Source organism: Apiospora marii (assembly GCF_038362585.1).
Source record: "Apiospora marii strain CBS 49790 chromosome Unknown utg000009l_segment0_segment0, whole genome shotgun sequence".
In the NCBI taxonomy this organism is placed as follows: Eukaryota; Fungi; Ascomycota; class Sordariomycetes; order Amphisphaeriales; family Apiosporaceae; genus Apiospora; species Apiospora marii.
Window position 1 is genome coordinate 3,699,206 of NW_027117381.1, and position 20,831 is coordinate 3,720,036.

The window sequence follows — 20,831 nt, forward strand, 5'->3', positions numbered from 1 at the left end:
GTTTCTTTTCCTATCTCTTTCCCTAGTTTAGGGGACTAAGCATAACTCAATCAAGCCTTGTTCACATATATATCCATAAGTTTGCACTATGTAGTCTTCCTCTGCCTTGTATTGTCGCCTTCATACATCGTTTCTGAGATGAAGCCGTCTATATAGTTGTACAGCTAGACTTGGCTTACCACCCACAAGGCAGAACCATGAGTGAAACCCAGGACTAAAAGTGGCATTATCTCTCGTAAATTTTAATTGCCCCCTCCTGATCCACCCCTCTCAACATCCGGGCCCGGCTGCGGAGAGTTACTAGGCTCCTCCGCCTGCACCGTCGTAGTCGACGTCGACGTCGACGGCGCCGCCGATGTGCTGGGCACCGTCACGGTTGTTGTGCGATGTTTGGTGACGGTAATGTGCAACGTCGAATCCGATTCCGACTGCGTAGTCTGAGACGTCGACGGTTGTACTGTCGTCGTCGAAGTCGATGGCGTTCCCTCGGGTGTAGGCTGCGCCGGCGCTTCGGAAGAGGACGATGACGAAGAAGGCGCGGCCATGGTGCTACTAGGTTCCTCCGACGTGGCGGCGACGGTGGTGGTAGTGGTAGTCTGCTGCGCCGACGACTCCTCGGCCGACGACGCCTGTGAGGACGAATATGGGGGGATGACGGTGCTGGGCTCCTCTCCCTGGGCGCTGCTGCTGCCGCACGTGGAGCCCTTCTCGGGCTGCATCGTAACCGTGGGGTAAACCATCACGGTGGAGGTGGACGTAGACAACGAGTGATGAAGATACGGCTTCTTATGATGTTTCTTGCTGCTGCTGCTCGACGACGACGACGACGACGACTCCGTCATCTCGGGCTGCTGCGCCGCCGTCGTCGTCGTTGTCGTCGTCGAGTGCTTCTTGGGCGGCTTCTCTGAAGTAGTGGGATATACGCCGACGGACGAGATCTGCTGTTGCTGGCTTTCCTCGGACGTCTCGCTGCCCTTGGGCTGCGCGGCCCTGGCGTTTTTCCAGGGAGACCAGGCCCAGCCGCCGCTGGCGCTGGCGGAGGTGGCCAGCAGGGCGAGGCTGAGGAGTTGTGAGAGCTGCATATTTGCGAGGATATCAAGGAGCTGCACAAACGTTGTTCAGATAGAAATCGTGGGATGCAGTTGAATTGGTGTTACAGGGGTAGACGAGAGGTATCTCGAATTCCGGCGTCTATTTCTTAAGTATTTAGATCTTGCCAGAGCGACATAGGCGCAAATTTTTCCACTTGACGGGTTCTTCCCTAACTCTTGAAGGCCCGATTCCATCATCGTTGTGACACGACTTGCCAGACATGAATCAGTTATACACCCCTTGCATGCTTGCCTTACCCGCGAGGAAGATAGACGAGCTTCTAGTCCACGCTAGTTGGAAGGGTGGCTTCCGACTAAAAGGTACCAAGCTCGACTAGCCCCAGAATTACGTACGTGGCTGACTGGCGCCGAGCGCCCCGAGTTCAGCCCCGATCTGACAGATTGCAAGCATGCAGATCCAAATCTCAACTGCCTTGGTGGGGCCCGGGTAAGGTCTCCGTACCGGATCGTGAAAACCGGTGATATTGCATTTGATGAGGAGCTTGACGCCGAGGTAAGCAGGCAATGAAGCCGTGAAGTATCGCCAATCCCTGGTTGCAACAAGTGCACTCGGTCCTGGACCGCAATTAAGAAAGACCATCAAGGCAGCAACCAGCATTTGTTGAAAATTTTCAATCTGAGATTCATCCGGTAGAGATTGGACTCCAAGGCATGGGCAAGCCGACCACCCGAACTCTGTTTACATTCTCCCCGGGATACTCGCTGCCCGCCCATCCCGAAGACAGTACCGCAGCTCCACCGCCTAACTCAAGGCCCGAAAGTCTATCCTTCAGAGCAATACCTCTTTTTCTTTTTGCATGTCTGCTTTCTTTCTCGTCAATTTCTCTTCGAACGACAGCCAGGGTGGAGCGAGAACAGGCGCAAACAAGTCCTGAGCCTATCACGAGGGACGTTCAACACGACACCCAAGATATGTCCTGACATCGCACCGAAGCCGGTAGCATCTGTGTGGCAATCGCCACTGGCTCCAGTTCATAAGGGAGCTCCGCCCAAGTATCCGTTGACCTCTCCCAGCACACGGAGGCAGTCAACCGGGGACCCCGCCGATACCGCATCCCGGAAGCCCACCATTGACAAGGCCGAGAATAAATCGCGGCAGGTACAGTACGTCGAAATAGACTTCGGCACCATCCGGTAGCGCCGTGGGGGGATGTTCGGGGTAGATGCATCCATCAATCAGAGCTCCAGATGGGCCCAGCTACCGATCGACCGACGCGTAACACACACAATGCAGCTGGAGAAGGAGGTGGGGGCCAGGCTGTCCTGATAGCTGTTTCCATCCAATAATAGAGACGAACGAGGAGTCGAGGACCCGTCCATAAGTATATAGGTATCAGTATCAGTCATCACGTCTCTCGGCCTGGCCCGATGACTCAGTTCTTTTACCCAAGTAGACTTGGAGATATCGACAAGGAACAGCATCCGCCAATGATCGACGCGCTGAAGCTGCCAACCACATGGACTGAAGATGTTGCAGAGGACAAGAGTTCAGGACTGGAAGTACACGACTCCAGTATGCTGTCATTTGAATGCGAATTACCAAATCACCGGCAGCTGAGCTATCATCTGTATCCTGGAAGAAATACAGAACAAACACATCACCACAAAAGAAAACTCCCAAACTCCCAGTCTCAAGCCAAGCCGTTTTCTATATATAAGGGGGGCGGCCCATGTCTCGAGAATGTTTTTGTCAAAGAACAAGGAAATATGCCGGGCAAATCCTACCAAGACGTTGTTGATATGTGTGTATGTACCAAAGCAATTGATGAGCCCCGCGCTTCCTCCGGACGCACTGTCTATTACACGGGAAAAACGGGACCGGAAAAAAGAAAAAACGAGATTCTAGTGTTTTCGTAGATCATCGTGATGAGAAAACTCCTGATTTTGTTTGCTTTTAAATACCGGACCTTCAAGCAGCAGCGGCAGAAAGAGATCAAAAACACCAGGCCCATCCCTAATTGGCGCCTCCACGGTAGTTGCCGTAGCTACCAGCGTCGTGGGCTGGCGGCAACGTCATGCTGCGGGGCGGCTCAGAGTTGTACTGCGAAGGGCTCTGGAGCGGGTTGTGGCCGTCGTAGGTGTTGCTACGGGCCGGGGTGGCGTCCGGGGACGCGTCGCGGGAGAGAAGGGGCATGGCGCCACCGGGGCCGCTGCCGGCGCTCGTGGGGTCCCAGGCGGCGGTCTGGCCGGGCGCGCCGTTCAGACTGCTCAGAGAGTTGGTACGCTCATGGTCGTTGGGCACGGCGCTGTAGGCGGTGACAGAGGAGCCCTTGCCCATGGCGGCGGGGTTGTACTCGGTAGCCTCGTAGTCCAGGGCGTCGGGGTCGCGGCCCTCCTTGCGGAACTGCTCCAGCTCCAGGCGCTCCGCCTCCTGCTGCGCGGCGTAGGCAGCTGCCTCCTTCTGTCCACGGGATCGCTGGCGGAAGTAGTAAACCAGAAGGGCGATGACTCCGAGGGCGAAAACACCACCTGCCGCAGCGTAGACGCCGGACTTGGTGCTTTGCGGCAGCTCATCCCACTTCTCCGAGGCCGACTTTTCGGGCTCAGGCGGCGGGCGGTTGATGTTCTCAACAGCGGTCGACTCCTTCTCGGGCCTTTATAATGAGGTTAGTCATGGTAGTTGAAATGGTTGGTCAAGCATGTTGTTACTTACTCCTTGATCTGGATGCTGTCCCAGTGGCCAGACTTGTCGCCGTAAACGTACTCTTTGCCGCTGGAGAAGTCTTCCACGCGAGCACTCTTGACATACATGGTGTAGGGACCCTTGTCGAACTGGGTAGGACCGCCGGCCCAATCAATGGTACCCTGGGGCAGACTGGGATCGCCACCAGCCCAGATACCGATACTCAACATCATGGGGGTTTGGGGGTAGTTCTCGGTCTTGTTGGCGTTCTCGGGGAGCAGAGTCCTGATCAGCTTTCCATCGATGTACCAGTCGAGCTGATCCTTAGTCCAGACGGAGGTGTAGTTGTGGTAGTCAGCCTGGACACCACCCTCGACCTTGTGGTAGCCGGCATTGGTGTTGTCGCGGCGATCCTTTCCGAAGTAGTTGCTCGAGGCTTCCTCAGGCTTGGTGCCCAGGAATTCCCAATCGACTTCGTCCAACACGTCACTCTTCCAAACGATGGAGCTGATGATACCCTGGCCGGGCGCAGCCTTCATAACAACCTCAGTTCTTCCGAAGAAGAAGTAGAAGTTGGAAGTCAGAGTCGGTGACTCGCCTCGCTTGTTGATGGTGAAAGCAGCGCCAGTGTCCTTGTCATATTTGACTTCACCAGCGGTGGTATTGAAGACGCCGGTGGGAGGCGTCGAGTTGAAGATAAAGGTGTGTGCTGCGCCTAGAGCCGGGTCCGCGGGACAGTCCTCATGCATGGGATTGCAGTCACTGTGTAGTTGGGCGGAGACGGGGGGAGAGAAGAAGCGAAGCCAGCAGCGCAGAGGCTGAGACGATCGAACGGGGCGACATCATTTTGTCGGTATTCGATCGTAGAAATATTGGTTCGAAGGAGCGGAATGCGAGTTCTTCGAGAAACTATGAAGACTCGGCGGCAGATCTGTAATGAGCGACTGCGTATGGTAGCACCGCAGGTGCTAATGGATGTGATATTATGTTGCTGTTTATTGCGTACACGGCATGTTTCTCGATCGCGATTACTCGTTGTCGGAACGGTTTGGCGGCCAAGAAAATGCGTCTTCGAGCAAAAGAGCGACTGTTGTAAAGGGCGTCGTCTACACAATGGGTGAAGCGAAGAGCCCGATAACAAAGGAGTGTGGCGTTGTTGGAAACTGGTCGAGTCGATCGAAAGTGGTGCAAAAAAGGAAAGGCAGACAGAGGATCCGAGGGAGGCCTGTCAAGATGTAATATGACAGACAGGGGACAGGGCGTCTGAGTCGGGAATTTGCTGTGATGTTTCAGATGGAGAAAACAACACGGAAGGCCAAGGCAGAAGGCCAAGGAACGGTTGTACCTGCTCTGGATCTCGGGTGGAGATGTCGCAAATGAGCGGCGATGGAGTCAAAGGAGGAGCACCGAAGCTGCTAATCAATCGCCTTCGAGCACGGGGCAGGGCAGGGCAGTACAGTAATTCGTCGTAGGTATCTAATACCTAAAGGGCGTGAATTGAAATGCAGGATCAAATGAATGTGTATGCAAAAGATGCAAATGGGCGTCCCTCTCTTAAGTCAATTGCGCAATACTACGGACATGCATTGTGCATCACGAATGAGGAAAGATTGGAGTTGAAAAGGGGTCGCCGTCGGCGTTCTGCGCATCGATCCGAGGATTAGCTTCTTATCTCAGGGGTGTGGCTTGTACTGTTTGCTGCAGTGCAACATTACCTGCAGTCGAAGTACCGAGCGATAAGGGATTGGGCCAGGGGCTTGCTGGGCCAGAAACTGGGGAAAACCAGGGCCAACGCAGTTCTGCAGCAGACTTGGCCTCCCCTGTTCCTTGCATGAATGCCCTAAGCCGCCGGTGTGATTTGCTCTCTTTGCGACGGTCAACGTTTGAACCCTGGGGCCTTTGGGCCAATTTGACCTAGCGTATTGCTTGGCCCGCTCTAGCCAAGGCCTAAATCCACCCGGCCGATCTTCATCCAAAATTCACTGGCTCACTGGCCGCAGTAGCGCTGCTGGCCGCCCTATCCGTCCAAATCTTCAATTGGCCTTCACCTGGGCCATCGCGAACTGAAGATTTTGATCCATCACCTATCACTCAATGATATTGTGCGGCTCGCGACTCGGCGGCGGAGACTTGGGTCCAAATCAGAGATGCCTGCAGCTATTTTTGATTTTTCGGTGATATTGCAATACGAGATACGAGGCGGCTAATGTGGAACGAACAGCAACAACATCCTCCACCGCGGCGGCAAAGTCTTACTGCCAAGTTGCTATTCTGGAACGGTTGGATTGACCCGTGCTTGAACTGTCTGTCAGAACACACAGTTGACAGCTTGCTCCATTGGCGTTGCCGCTGCCGCCACCCGCTCCAGTGGCACGGCACAAAACGTTGATCATGTCTTTCCCGCCATGACAGGTGATGGCATATGTCTGAGTAGCAGCGACCCAACAACTTTTCCCGACCTCGTCATGCGACTCAGGCCCAAAGTTTCGCCCAGACGTGAGACTGGACAGACTCGTAGGATGTCCCTTGGCCGTAATCGTTGTGGGTGGGGCTGAGTCTTCGCGGCTCCAAACACTCCGAGACGTCATAGGGATTCAATTGACCATGTCTGCGCCACGTCTGCACTGGGCACGATGCTGCACGTTTTCTCTTGGGTGGTAGTAGGTTTGATTATCTAACCGAATGTGAATGTGCCTGCGGCGCTTCTCCAGCCACCTGATTTAGATGAGTATTCCAGTGCCCGAGATTGGATGGCTACAGCCACAACTCCCACTGCCGAGGCCGCAAATGTCCAAGGCTTGATTGCAGTCCAGGTCCGGAGCAAGAATGCGCGATGCTCCCTTTCGTTGGGCATGGCAAACTACTTGCCCTCGTTGAGCTGGGGAAACCGCATGTCCGGGACTTTCTTGCCCAGGAACTCGCACAGCGGCTCCCACCCGGACCCTGTGTCTTTCTCGAAGCCGCGTCCCGCGGGCACCAGCTCTCACGCTCGCCAAAAGTGTCGTTTGTACGCCGCCCGCGCCTTGCTTTCGTCGATCTCGTCGCTAGAATGCACCTCGAATAACCCGAGTATCTGCTTGCGCGTTGACATAACCGGCGGGATCTTGGTCAAGAACATGTTGAGGCCCAGCGAGCGGCCGAAGATCGGGTCAAGGACCCCGGAGCGGACGCTGCGCCACCAGGGCTCGAATCTGCTCTGCATTATGACTACTTTGGCTGGCCTCTGGATAATCCTGGACGAGCTCCTCTGTGCAGGACGGAGCCATATCTGTGATCGCGTCGTAGAAGCCCCAGATGCTGTCCCTCTGCTCTCGTGTGAAGGGAGTAGATGTTGTTCTTGCTGCTGGAGGCGCTGCCGAGCCCGCGTTGGGGCTGGCAAATGCCGGTTATGTGCCTCGGTGGCTTTTTCAATCTTCTCCCACGGTTTGCCCCGGATGCCGTACATGTCGTAATGGGTATGGTCGCCTAAGATCTTGTAACGTGAGAGGAGGGGAGGTGGATTTCGATCAACACTGGTAGTTCCATACTAATTGCCACCCGAAGCCAACGAGCTCGATAACAAAGAGGACAAAAGAAGGATGGTAAACAGTAACCAAATAAACGTATTGATCGTTGCGGTCCTTCCACCGAGAAGTGTGCCCGGTCTGGCCCTGCTCCAGCTTCGGGCGTGCCTCCGCCTCCGCCTCTACTGGCATCAAAAACACCATCACCACCCCTATCACCGGAAGCCCACCTATAAAACCCTTGGGCACGAGGCCGTTTGCATATGGGCTGGACACCACAACTTCTTCCTTTCCGACTGTACGTATTTGTACTGCAGCAAATGTGACAAACACATGAAGACATTTCGATAGCTCGGGCATATCCAGATCACGAAATCGGAGAGGCAAAACTAGTTAATTCCACAGAAGGCTGAGACGCATCGTGGCCAGTCCTGGCACTGGAACCATGTTATAAATGTGGCTTATGTGGCATTCGGTCTTCATGAAATGCGGCAGCATATCGGGTTTAAGGGGTACTCCAGGTGAGATTACATCACATCTACAGAATCATATGAGTGTTGTAATGTTTGCACTGTTTGATCAGTACTTGAAAGGGCTTCAAAATTGATTTAAATTTTGAATCACTTCTTTATTGAAGGTTGCTGACTGCATCGATTCTAACTCACCCTGGCAATGTGGTAATTGTTAGTAGTGAGAGTTCCCCTGAATTCTACCTTGCAAGCCAATATAAGCATGTAATGCTAGTACCCGGATCTGATAAGGTGGTTTAAAGAGTTTGGACTGGCTATGACTTGAAGTGCTGCATTAGTAGATATAAAGGGGGGTGTGGGTTGGTCTCATATCGTTCTGGGAGGCTGGGACTAGGGAATAGGAGACCAAGCAAGATTTTTCAAAAAGTCTTCCGGGCCCCTACACCAGTAGCGTGTTTAACTGGCGATCTTTGGTCCTTTTCACTTGGGATCAATTCCTACAAACATAAACCAGCGACGACAAAACGTACGGACCATCGCCGAGTTTTGCTTCAGAATATGTATTGTGTGGCAAGCATGATATCGCCAAAGATCAGAAAAGTGGCATGTATATGGCTTAATTTGTTCGATATGTCATTATCCTCTGTTGGCTACATGAATACGGAAAATAAAACATATCAAAGCTCCAGAGCATGCTCTATCGTGAGAATACGGGGGTAGGCCCAGAACATTTGCCCCGTAATAACCAAAAAGGCACAAAAGCACCTTACGGGGCACCTTACGGGGCATTCTCTTTGATTGTGCAATCAGCTAGGCACCCGAATGAAGTTTTTAAGCTTGTCGTTAACCTTGTCGTCGTGGAAACTGGCTTGCTTGTCAATGTCACAAAGCTGGGCCCCGTTTTGAATGAACCCGGTGCTTCCTTCCACTTCGGAACCATAACAAGAAACAAGAACCCTGCGTTTCCTGCAACCAGGCTACTTGGTTAACAACCATTCACCACCTGTTCCTGCTTCTTTTGACCGACAAAACCTTGACCATGGCAGACCTGGAGCAGATGGCGTTGTTTTCTGTCCAGCCCGTCGAGGGCAAAGGCAACGGTGTGGTTGCAACAGCCAAGATCACCAAAGGCACCAGAATCCTTGCCGAGTCGCCCTTCATCACTCTTCCCCGTGTGAACGGAGACTCTGTCGAGGTCCTCAACGAGGATGTCCTCAAGCAGCTAAGAAACGCATCGCGAGACCAGCAACGTGCCTTCTTCTCCCTCACCAATATCCATGGCAAGACCCTTCCGATCCCACTTGGAATCATCCAGACCAACGCCCTGGCATACGGTCCTAAAGGCGAAGGAGGCCTTTTCATTACAGGATCTCAGTTCAACCACGCCTGTGTACCCACTGCTTGCATTAAATGGAACTGCGAGCTTGACCAGATGACGGTCCACACTCTCTGTGACATTGAGCCTGGTGAAGAGATCACCATTACCTACGTCAATCTCGGGTCCAACAACCGACGCCGGGACCAGCTCGATTCTGGGTTCCAATTCATCTGCAGCTGTAAGATCTGCACACTTCCGCAGGAGATGCGCAAAAATTTGGATGACGACATTGAGGAGATCAAGGGCATCGATAAGTTGCTCAAGGCGAACAGCATGCCGCTTAAGGATGGCCTCTGGTTCGCCTACCGACAGCGATGACTCATCCAAGCCAACGGCATCGAGCGCGCTCACGTGCCCGCCACCTACGACTTCGCCGCGAAGCTGGCAGTTGAACACAAGGATTACGCCCGAGCCAAGATCTTTTGCCAACGTCAGCTGGACATCGCAATGACCGAGGGCGGTCCGGACCACCCCGACACGCAAGATCAACTGGATATGAAGGCGTATCTTGAGAGTATCCTCCAGCAGCATTCTGGACCGATTGTGCCGTACCACTTCTCACGCATCGAGTTGGAGGATTGGCTTTGGATGCAGCACATGCCCGAGGACTCTGAAGGAGAATCCAGCGAAGATGACGAGTGGGACCTTGCTGGCGGACTCAGCGACGATTCTTCTAGTAACCCGGATCGAGAGGTTTGGAGTGATGATGAGGATTGCAACATGGGTTTTGGCATTCGATCACTCGACTAAAGGATGGGGTGGATGGAAACCTCTTATGGCAGTACTGCGCGGACGAGTTGATGAGCTACATCATCAATTGATGCCATGTACCTTAGCAATGCAGTTCCAGTGTCTAGCCTTGAAGTTCATCAGTCTTCAGGTTATGACACGGGCACTCAGCAAAGGCAATTTTGACAAGAAGAATCCCGAAACTTTAGGTAGTTGGACTGGACAGTAGACTGTTCCCGCATCTCTCGCGTTGGTCTAGACTCTACATAGAACCCCCCAGGAAGTGGAATGGAACAGCGAATGCATGTTGTCTCAGATGCGATCTTCTCATTGACGGTTGATATCCGACAGTACCTATTGAATGGAATTGGGCCATGTTGGCTGGAGGTTGCATGTGGGACTGTCCTGGATGAATGATTGGCTTAGTGGGAAGGAGAAAGCGCAGACGCGCAACCTCTTGCTGTTGGCAGTTGCATGTGTTTTGTGAGTTTTACTGCACTGCTGACACCACCAGCATTTAAACGGAAGCTATTACCCCGCCTTCTGCGTCCTGGCCGCCCGCCTAGCCGCCTGTTTCAGTAGCTGACCACCACCCGAATTGCCCGACCAAGCCCCACCTCCTCCTTCCAGACGCACCAGATGCACCTTATTCAGTCTGGCGAGGGGCAAGTGCGACCTGCGATGGGCAATTCAATTGGCGATGGCCGGAACAGTTGCTTTTGGAAGTCGGGTGTCTCGCCGGGTGGGCGTTTGCTGAGAAAGTCAACAAATTGACTGGAAGTTATTGTCAGACACCAGAGCCCTGCCCGTGCTTCCAACTTGCCCCTCTTCTCTTCCTCTGTCCCATCGAGATCGTAGGTATTTAATCGAATGACCATCCTCTTCCTCTACCTCTTCTGCAACTTGACTTGAATTGAATCGAACTTGACTCTTTTTGTGAGCTATCCTTGACGATCCTCAGCCACCCTCCCTCTCACCACTTTGTCTGTCACAAGCAAGAAGCCCTTCTAGACAAACAAAGCAAACACACCCAAACCCCACACCAAGTTCATTACGTCACTCGCCCAAAATGCCTCGTGTAAGCTTCATCCCAGACGCCACGCATACTGACGGCCGCAGCCGTATTGGAATGCCTGTACTGTTTTCCGGAAATTGGTACTGATTGATTCGTTTTGGTGCCTTTTGCAGTGCAAGTACATCCTCCTCGACTGCGACAACACCCTCTGCTTGTCGGAGCACCTGGCCTTCGAGGCCTGCACTGACTTGACCAATGAGGTCCTCGAGAAGTACGGCAAGTCCGATCGCTACACCGTCAAGCAGCTCCTCGAGGACTTTGTCGGCCACAACTTCCGTGGCATGCTCGTTGGTCTCCAGAAGAAGCATGGCTTCACCATGACCGACGAGGAGGTTGATGCCTACGTCGACCGCGAGCTCGGTGCCGTCACCGCCAAGCTCAGCGAGAAGTGCGAGCCCTGCCCCGGTGTTCTGGAGCAGCTCGCATGGGCCAAGAAGGAGGGCTACCCCATGTCCGTTGTGAGCACCTCGGCCAAGCCCCGTGTCGTTGCCTCGATCAAGAAGGTCGGCATCGACCACTACTTCCCCGACGAGCACGTCTACAGTGCCGCCACCAGCATGGAGAAGCCCTCGTCCAAGCCCGACCCCGCCATCTACAACTTCGCCTGCGAGAAGCTTGGCGTCGCCCAGAAGGACTGCCTGACCGTCGAGGACAGCAAGAGCGGTGCCACCGCTGCCATGCGCGCCGGTATCCCCCTCATTGGCTACGTCGGCGTGTACGGCATCGAGGAGGGCAAGGAGAAGATGGAGCAGATGGCCAAGGTTCTCAAGGAACAGTGCAACGCCGCCGTCATCATGTATGACTGGAAGGAGTTCCCCGACTGCGTTAAGAAGATCGAATCGATGATGTAAGTCGAACACAACAACGCGGCATCATTGGAGGTCCTCGCATCACACCTCGTTGTTCTGTATGAACTCGCAGCAACGCCCGATTGCTGGTGCCCGGTATGTTCTAGATTTCTAGAAGCAGGCGCAGAGTCGACATGGAAGATCCAAAAAGGCTTAGACCTTTCTCCCTCGGGCCCATATGTTTTATGATATCACGACCATAGATTCTGCTATTGAGGCTTAATCAAATCTCTTGCCTGAGACCTCTTGACTTCTCTCGTAGTGACTTGTCGTGTGAGCGTGCATCGCCATTAAAGTCGAAGGCGTTGTCAATAATCCGATAAGACTGGCAATAGTATTGGAATCTGAAATAGCTGCGCAATTGAGGAGTGTTAGACGATATTTATTGTCGCAAGCCGCCTATCAGGCTTTAGCGGTTGATTTTAAGGTTAGTACTCGTGACGCTGCCTTTACGCCATTCGCCATAATCTAGGGGCCAGCCATTTCAGTGCACGTCCGCAGAGCTCGTTGAATTGAGGGACAGAGGTGTTTTGGTTGCAACAAGACCCCTTCAACTCCACAACCAACACATCTATCCGAAGGAATTTCGCAACCGCATAATGCCAGATGATTGATGATGACGCTGATGAGGATACAGTTTCGAAAGCCGAAACCGAAAAAGAAGATATCGCATTATAATCTCGATGCTGTTCTACAAGGTATACCTGAACCCCTTGTTCTCCAGCTCGGTCAGGTCGTGCATGCCCGCCTCGATGGCCGCCTTCTCGTCCGTCTCGCCCGCGCGGTCCCGCCGGCGGTTTTCCCTCCACATATACCCAAGCAGCGCGACAATGGAGAATAGCTTGACAGCGTACCCGACAAGCATGGCGATGTAAGCGCTCTGGTAGTGGGCTAGAAAAGAAAACATGTTAGCGCGAGTCTCAGGGAGAAAAAGAAAAAGATTGTAGCATGGCAACTTACGGGCTTCGCTGTCGCGGAAGGTCTGCGGGCCGATGATGTTGCCGACGCAGTACCCGGTGAAGAGGATGGCGGACGTGAGCTGCTTCTTGGTGGAGCCGGCGATGTTGGACGAGATCATGGTCAGGGCCATGCTGAAGCCGAGGCCCTGGAAGTAGCACAGCCAGAGGGCGACGAGGCGGGCCCACTGGGCGTCGTTGGGGAGGCCGACGAGCATGGCGGCGCCAGTGATGCAGATGAGGTTGGCCACGATCATGGTGAGGCAGCGCGTGTTGGTCGGCCAGTAGCTGCAGATGAAGCCGCCGGCCAGCAGCGCGATGAACTGCACGGCGCCGCCCGGGATCTGGAGGTACTGGGTGCCCAGGGTGTCGAAGCCGAAGCTGCCGACGATGATGGAGGTGAAGCTGGTGATGGCGGCGTTGGGCACCTGCGCGCCCACCGACATGAAGAAGAGCATCCAGGTCTTGGGGTCCTTGACGCACTGGATGGCCTGGTCCTTCTTGAAGTGCTTGTTCTTGACGCCCTGGCGGTTGGCGGCGACGCGAGCGACGGCGATGGCGCGCTCGCGCTCGTCGAGGAACTTGCAGCGCTCGGGCGAGTCGGGCAGGACCCAGAGGCTGATGCAGCCCCAGGCGGTGCTGAGGGCGCCGAAGATGATGAAGACGTACATCCAGCGGGGCAGGCCGGTGGTGATGTGGCCCACGGCGTAGCCGATGAGGCCGCCGAACATGGTGGCGATGCCGTTGGTACAGTAGTAGGCCTCGAGGCGCAGGGGCTGCTCGGCGGTCGTGTACCAGGTCGACATGATGAGGACGAAGGCCGGGTTGACGGTGGACTCGAAGGCGCCGAGCAGGAAGCGGTTCACGGCCAAGCCCGCAAAGGAGGTGCAGGCGGGCGTGGTGATGAGGATGATGCCCCAGGCGATGGTGGTGAAGGAGACGAGCTTGCCGATGGGGAAGCGCTGCAGCAGGTAGCCCGAGGGGAAGTTGGCGACGAGGTAGCCGAAGTAGAAGATGGAGCCGAGCCACTGGTACTCGTTGCTGCCCAGGTGGGTGCCCTGCTTGAGGCCGAAGGCCGAGGCGAAGTTGATCGAGTTCTTGTCGAGGTACTGCAGCAGGTAGGTGGTGAAGAGGATCGACACGATGCGCCAGTCGACCTTCCGCAGGACCTTCTTCATCTCGGCGTCGGAGAAGTCCAGGTTCTCGTTGGCCGCGTACACGGCGTAGGCCTCGTCTATCTCCTTGCTGTTGGCGCTGTCGGACGTCGACGACGAGTAGCCCGTCTTGCCAGGAGGCGAAGGGGCGCGAGGGGGCACGACGCCCGCCTCGACTTCAGAGGGTTGCTTCATCATCGACATTGTGGTGGATGGATGATGACGTTGACGAGAAGGCACTGCTGCTGCTCGTAACTGTACGCAGACACACTCTCTGCTCGACAAACTGACTTCTCACACGCTCACACGCTCTGGACCGATACGGCTACACGTCGACGTTCGGGATATCAGAGGGGAGGGGGGTCAGGAAGGGGAGGGAGGAGGAAACTCGCGGGAAATCTGAACATCAAGAAACTCTAGAGGGATCTGCGTCTACTTTTATTATGGCCGTCGAGATTCGATCCCCTTGCCTACCCTTACCTACTTGCGTAAAGTATCTGACTTGGAACCCCCACTGAACCGGACGGGGACAGGGCATTTCCCGCTTGCAGAGAATGCCATCACCACCTTACTGCCAGATCCAGGACTACGGGTCTTGGCCCGCTATATAACTGGGTTCTTTTTCCATAGGGGGAGCGTGCTAGCTGTATAAGCATTGTTTAAGCACCGTAGCTAGTGAAAAGGCCGAGTCAAGTCCAAGAGGGTAGGGAACCAGAAAAAAACAGGAGCCGCCTTCCTGCCCCCTTCGCGGAGAAAAAGGCCGAATTGAGGTGGGCGAGCGTGAGGTGTGCTCACTGACCCTCAGGAGTGGACGTCCCGGGCCATGGCACAGCAGATGGCATTATTGTCGGGGCCGTTGACGTGATCGACGACCGGCACCTCTTACTCGTCCAAATTCCCTTTTGGCAGGGATGCAATCGCTAGGGGCCATGTTACTCTGGCACACGGATCATCGCTAGTTATCTTAAAGCCGGTCGATTATTGGCGAGTTTCTCTTGTTCATTTCAGCTGTTATTTGCACCAGATATTGCATAGAGCGGCTCTCGGTTGATGGGAATGGCCTGGAGCATGCATAAAGTTGAGAGAGCATCGTAGCTCCGTTAAATCCATTGATTCCCCATAGCAGCTTTTAAAGTGGGCGCCGCCCGCAGCATGCCAGTACCACCGCTAAGCCCATGGCCCAATGGCTGGGCCGTGTCGCAGGTCGTGGTGGGCAATCCGCGTGTCTCTAGGCATTCCCATGTGTCACGATTTATGGCCCTAGAAAGAATCTGCCTGCTTTGCTTGCAAGAAATCTCTTCAGCAAGTTGCAAGATTCAGCGAAGCCCCCAGTGCTGCTTCAGGGACCCTTTTCCCCTTGTTAGTATCCATTGTCCTACTGCCTGCAACTGCAAGGGGACGGGGGACACCACTGTAAGTAGGTCGCAACGGTGGTGGTTTTGCAATTCCTGTTCTAGGACCAAGAGGCCAATTGAGGTCCGGATCGTCATGGAGTTGTTGGGTCGCGACACTTTTCCATCCAAAACAACACGATGGTCAGGTCGGTGAGGCAAAAAGCCAAGGAATAGACCTTCGATTATCCTCCTCTTATAATATCCGACTTGCCGAATGCATGTGTTTCCCGCGATACTAGGCCTCATGTAGGCACTTTCGCCGCATTTCTTGAAAGGTCCCGATGAGGACTTTTGCTTACTTGTGGATGATGCGAACCCCGCATCGTGGCCGCACGGCACTGCTCAACCTCTGTGCCAAGTTGCTCCACTAGAAAAGGCCGGGTTGAGATCCCCGCCGTCGCCGTCGTCGCGCCTCAGCCGAGGTAGCAATAGTGGTGATATTCACATATTATCGTTCCGTTTTTGCCTAGTGTATACGGAGAACCAGATCGATCAACTCACCTTTACCAACTTGTTGCATTTGCATTGATTTAGTACCGACAGAAAAGCAGGACCAAGCAAAGCCATGTCGTCGACGAATCCCGAGAAGACGCCGGTCCCACGGCCCAACGCCCCCTCCATTGCCATCTCTCCGACCCTAACGCTGCAACCTCCACTGTCGCGGCGCGGCCACGGCCCGAGTCTGGTGCTCCTGGTCGACCCCAGGCTTGATTTGGCCAACTGCCACGACAAGACCCTGGACCCCCCGCCGCTGCAGAAGTGGGCGGAAGAGGGCTATGCCGTCGCCCAGCTCAAGTTGGTACCGAATGAGGTGGCCGCGGCGGTCGAGGCGGGCGGGCTGCGGCTAGACGAAGACAATCTCCACCTGGCCATTCAGGAACTGGAAAGCCTGCCTTCTTGCGACGGGGCTCGGGAGCTCGGGTTCATCGGTAAGTGCCTACTTATGTAAGGACAACAGCGGGCACTCTGCCACGTGGTCTAGAACTTCTGGTGTATCTTGATTGTGTGCCTGTTCCCCTCTAACTTTATCTGAAACACCCCTCCTTAGTCTATTCGGCAACGACGACCTGCCCCATCGCCGCGACGGCCATTGAAGACGCCTGCGAGCAGGCCCTCGCCGTGGTTTACTATGGAGCCGAGCCCGCTTCCTACACCGCCAGCGAGCTGCCGGTCCTCGCTCATTTGCCAGGCGCGTCATCATCATCATCAAAACCGGACGGCGGCGATGCGGCGGCGGCGGAGACCCCTGACAATGTGAAGAGGCACTACTACGGGCCCGCGGCCAAGGCGCCGTCTTTCGCCATCCCGGCCGACGAGCACTTCCACGCGAGCTCCGCGTCCGTGGCGCACACGCGCACCTTGTCCTTCCTCAAGCCGCTCATGGCGGGCCCGTACTTCGACCTCGAGAAGATCTGGGATGAGCACACCTACTGGGAGTTCGAGGCCCGCGACGTCGAGCAGACTATGGCCACCATGGTCGAGGAGCCCTATGGTGAGTTTAGAGTCTGTTGAGTCCAAGACATGAACCCAGTTAGTCTGGTTGTTGGGAATTGATTGCTGACAGAAATCAAAAGTGAATCATATCCCGACCTTGACGGGCGGCATAGGTAGGAAGAAGCTGACCGAGTTCTACACGAATCACTTCGTCTTCGCGAACCCGCCCGATACGGAGCTGGAGCTCGTCAGCCGGACCGTGGGCATCGACAGGGTTATTGACGAGTTCGTCACCAAGATGACCCACGACCGGGTTGTTGATTGGCTGTGAGTTCTCCCTCTTTTTTTCTCTCTTCCTCTTTCCCCGACTTGCTATCTACTCTAGTCTCGTTGTCTGACGAGTAAATGCATGGAACAGGGTGCCGGGTGTGCCCCCGACTGGTAAGTACATACAAGTCCCGTTCACTAGTGTTGTGAACATCCGCGGCGACAGGCTGTACCACGAACACATCAGCTGGGATCAGGGGACGCTGCTGAGGCAGCTCGGTCTCTTGCCTGAGTACTTGCCTTTCCCTCACCCGGTGGCATCTGGGCAACCGGGCGAGAAGTTTGAGTACCGGGTCCCTGTAGCGGATGCAGAAAGTGCCTCGAAGCTGAGGGACGAGAGTTCTGTGGATTCCAATGCGATGTTGGGCCATGGGCCTCGAAGAGCTGCTGGGCAGTGATACGGAGAGATGAATACATATCTTCGAAATTAAGGTACTGAAAGTGAACATTTACACCTGGGGATCCTCACTGCACCGCTAGTCAGATTCTTTTAGAAGCCAAACATCAGAGCAATGGGCATAATTCTCTTTCCCTTTTCATGTGTGTGTGTGTGTGTGTGTTCTTGTAGTATTGAACATGCCTGAGGAGGCAAACTACAAATTCTCAAAAGGCCCTAAGGGCCGATTCTCAAAGTACATGAAACACTTATCAGGGAGTGTATTGTAGAAGATCCAGGCACTTACCTACTTTCTTAGGTACCTAAGACCTTTCATTTAGAGACGAGGTAATGGCGAATACATAGGCAATAACTCAATGTACCTGCCTGCATTCAATGGATTGTCCCTCGGCCATAAATTCCATAATCCGAGCTCCCGCTCTTTCCCCATCTTCCATTCCCATTCCATCCACCTTCAGCCGTTGACTTAAATCTGGTAACTTGGTCTCTAAACTGTTATCATTTGCGAGAACAGCCCTCAACAGCCCAGGATGTCGGATACGGCGATCGGTTCAACCGCGTCGTTGACGTCAGACGACAGTCGCAAAATCTTCGACCTCATTGATTCATTGAGCTCACATGGTATCAGCAACTATCTTGACCTACCACAGATCATCGTGTGTGGTGATCAGTCATCGGGAAAGAGTTCCGTGCTGGCAGCCATCTCCCAACTTCCCTTCGCAGTCCAGGATGGGCTTTGCACACACTGCCCCACCGAGATCGTCCTTCGCCGACAAGAAAAGTCCGAATTCAAGAGGTCATTGATCAATCCAGACAAAGGCTACGACTATGGCGGTGATCAAAAGAGCGACGACGATGACGACGAGGACGACAGTGATGACAGTGACAGTAGCGATGACAGTGACGAGGATAAATCAGTTCCAGAAATGCCCGACGTCCTGGAACTTGAAACTTCCATGGAGGACCTCAAAGGAATAGCCATGGGTCTCTCTGACACAACACATTTCAGCAAGGCCATCATACGAGTTGAGATTGCCGGGCCAGATCAGCCTCATCTGACTCTGGTCGACTTGCCTGGTCTTTTCGAGGCAGCAACCAACACCCAGTCTGTCGAGGATTCCCAGATGGTGAAGAACATGGTGGTATCGTACATGAAGAAACAGCGGAGCATTATCCTTGCTGTCGTCTCCGCCGCCAACGAGTTCCCGCTGCAACAGGTTACGCAACGGGCCCGCGAAATCGATCCGACCGGCAAGAGAACACTGGGTATGTTTATTCCCTTGGCTATTTTCACATATCCCAGGACCTTTCTGTCATAACCACTGAACCTGCCCGATGTTTTCAACGCTGCCGATGATGCTTCCACTGCTGATTATGCCGTCACCAACGATACTTACACTGGCATAAACGATGTCTCTAATGCTGATTCTATTGCATTTCGACGTATTGGGTAAATGAATCAACCATTGGCGGTGGCATCATCAACATTATTTATAGGTGGCATTAGCAGAGGCATTTGGTGCAACATGCCACCACACCCATATTTCGAAGCTTATTTGAATTGCCACGTTGATCAGGTATGCTAATCACCTAATTCTAGGTCTCATCACAAAACCGGATAAACTGGACAGGAACTCGAACAACGAGAAATTCTACCTCAACCTGGCGAAGAACAAAGAAGTTCCACTTGCCCTCGGCTGGCATGTCCTACGAAACAGAAACTTCTTGGAGCAACAGGCGGACAGCGCTAATAGGGACCGATTGGAGTCGGAGTTCTTCACGAAAGCTCCATGGAACGCTCTTCCTGCCTCCCAACTTGGCGTGGATGCTCTCAAGTCCCGCCTGAGCCATGTTTTGCACGATCACATACTGGAGCACATTCCCACCGTGCTGAAGGATATACAGAGCGGCATAAGCGAGTGCGAGATGGGCCTAAAAGAGCTAGGCCACCCACGGGAGAGTCAGAAGGAACAGCGAGCCTACCTCATCGACATCAGCCAGCGGTTCACCAACCTTCTTCGGGATGCAGTCAGAGGTGACTACTCAAACAGATTCTTCACAGCCGTCGAATTGGAATGTCACAATGATCGACGGCTCCGTGCTGTAGTCAGGAAGAATCTTTTGGGCTTCTCCAAGAATATGCATGATAATGGTTGCGCCCAGAAGATAGTTACAGGATTCACGTGGTCAATACCAAACAGCATAAGTCGCAGAGCTTATATCGAGAATGTTCAAGCGATGTTAGAAGACTACCGCGGTTGTGAGCTCCCAGGAACTTTCAATCCAATGGTTGTTGGCGAGCTTTTTAAACGCCAAATCACTCCCTGGCAAGGTATTACCAGCCAAGTTATTGAGAAAATTGTCAACAATGTATCCCATGCAGCAGCTGCAATGGTAAAGCATGTTGCTCCTGAGGATGTCGCCAAACATATTCAGTCTGCGATCACCGAGCCAGGAATCCGACCGATATGGCTCACCAGCTTCTTGCGCCACCTGAAGACTTCCACCCCATGACTCAGAATCACTATCTCACGGAAAACGTGCAGAAGGCGAAGAAAGAGCGCCAGGAATCATCAATTCGGGATTCTGTCACCAAATTCCTGGGCCAAAATCGGATTACCACCCAAGGAAACTTCAATGGAAGCTTCCAGGTGGACCAGCTAATTCAATGTATTGCGGAGAATGCTGAGCTCACGGAGCCGAACATGGACAAATATGCGGCAAGTCTTGCGACAGACATGGTAGAAGCCTATTACAAGGTATGACCCAAGAATACTGCTTGACTTTGCACTGGTTTGGTACAGCAACTGATATCCCTTTCTTTAACAGGTGGCTCTGAAGAAGTTCATCGACGACTTCGAGGTCAACGCAGTCGAGGTTTGCTTGATGCAAAAGCTACCTGACCTCTTCAGCCCATTGGTGGTAGCCGGTCTATCGGACGAAACGATCAACGAGATTGCAGGGGAGAATGAAGACAAGACCCAGCAGCGCCAAAAGCTCCAGGAGAAATTGGCTGCTTTGCAGAAAGGCGAGAAGCTTATGCTTCAATTCAGCTCTGGAACCAAGTGACCCTAACCCGACACTTGATGGCACACTATGTCACAGTCGATGGATCAGTTGCCTTTTGCTGTACTGAGTTCAGGAGGGAAAAGACGAACCTTCTCAAGATGGGAGGAAGGATGAGTTGTATGGATATTTCGCTACGATATTATGGCCTTAGCGCCTCCCGAGGCGATGAATTGTAGTGATACAGAAAGATAGACAGCTATGAAATGATTATCAGCCATGAGATGTCCAGTTGATGTGCCCAATGTGTAGTGAGTGAGAAACTGCTTTACGCCAGGATTATTCTATATGACCACGCGAAGCTGGGAAGACCCTTCGTTTATATAGTATTGGGATGACACCGGCATACTCGCTAAATATGACAA

General features: G+C 53.7%; 8 protein-coding genes across 8 annotated transcripts; 4 read left to right on the plus strand and 4 right to left on the minus strand.

The window, feature by feature from the left end:
- Positions 1-242: 242 nt before the first annotated feature.
- PG985_012717 (uncharacterized protein) lies at positions 243-1,082 on the minus strand (the record flags this gene model as incomplete). Its single annotated transcript, XM_066832483.1, has 1 exon — positions 243-1,082. One exon carries the CDS (start codon positions 1,080-1,082, stop codon positions 243-245), a length of 840 nt encoding a protein of 279 aa, XP_066680533.1.
- A 1,984-nt stretch (positions 1,083-3,066) lies between these two features.
- PG985_012718 (uncharacterized protein) lies at positions 3,067-4,553 on the minus strand (the record flags this gene model as incomplete). Its single annotated transcript, XM_066832484.1, has 2 exons — positions 3,067-3,706; positions 3,766-4,553. Coding segments are annotated over 2 exons (1,428 nt in total), but the record flags the coding sequence as incomplete, so codon positions are not given.
- Positions 4,554-6,718: 2,165 nt separating this feature from the next.
- On the minus strand, positions 6,719-7,180 carry PG985_012719 (uncharacterized protein; the record flags this gene model as incomplete). The annotated part of the gene is made up of 1 exon (XM_066832485.1): positions 6,719-7,180. One exon carries the CDS (start codon positions 7,178-7,180, stop codon positions 6,719-6,721), a length of 462 nt encoding a protein of 153 aa, XP_066680535.1.
- A 1,567-nt stretch (positions 7,181-8,747) lies between these two features.
- Positions 8,748-9,836, plus strand: PG985_012720 (SET domain protein; the record flags this gene model as incomplete). Its single annotated transcript, XM_066832486.1, has 2 exons — positions 8,748-9,264; positions 9,415-9,836. 2 exons carry the CDS (start codon positions 8,748-8,750, stop codon positions 9,834-9,836), a joined length of 939 nt encoding a protein of 312 aa, XP_066680536.1.
- Positions 9,837-10,884: 1,048 nt separating this feature from the next.
- Positions 10,885-11,741, plus strand: PG985_012721 (uncharacterized protein; the record flags this gene model as incomplete). The annotated part of the gene is made up of 2 exons (XM_066832487.1): positions 10,885-10,893; positions 11,004-11,741. The coding sequence occupies 2 exons, from the start codon at positions 10,885-10,887 to the stop codon at positions 11,739-11,741; spliced, it is 747 nt and encodes a 248-aa protein (XP_066680537.1).
- A 688-nt stretch (positions 11,742-12,429) lies between these two features.
- Positions 12,430-14,052, minus strand: PG985_012722 (uncharacterized protein; the record flags this gene model as incomplete). Its single annotated transcript, XM_066832488.1, has 2 exons — positions 12,430-12,629; positions 12,699-14,052. The coding sequence occupies 2 exons, from the start codon at positions 14,050-14,052 to the stop codon at positions 12,430-12,432; spliced, it is 1,554 nt and encodes a 517-aa protein (XP_066680538.1).
- A 1,755-nt stretch (positions 14,053-15,807) lies between these two features.
- PG985_012723 (uncharacterized protein) lies at positions 15,808-17,401 on the plus strand (the record flags this gene model as incomplete). The annotated part of the gene is made up of 4 exons (XM_066832489.1): positions 15,808-16,171; positions 16,291-16,734; positions 16,817-17,003; positions 17,095-17,401. 4 exons carry the CDS (start codon positions 15,808-15,810, stop codon positions 17,399-17,401), a joined length of 1,302 nt encoding a protein of 433 aa, XP_066680539.1.
- A 529-nt stretch (positions 17,402-17,930) lies between these two features.
- Positions 17,931-20,469, plus strand: PG985_012724 (P-loop containing nucleoside triphosphate hydrolase protein; the record flags this gene model as incomplete). The annotated part of the gene is made up of 4 exons (XM_066832490.1): positions 17,931-18,666; positions 19,001-19,835; positions 19,856-20,159; positions 20,230-20,469. The coding sequence occupies 4 exons, from the start codon at positions 17,931-17,933 to the stop codon at positions 20,467-20,469; spliced, it is 2,115 nt and encodes a 704-aa protein (XP_066680540.1).
- Positions 20,470-20,831: the final 362 nt, after the last annotated feature.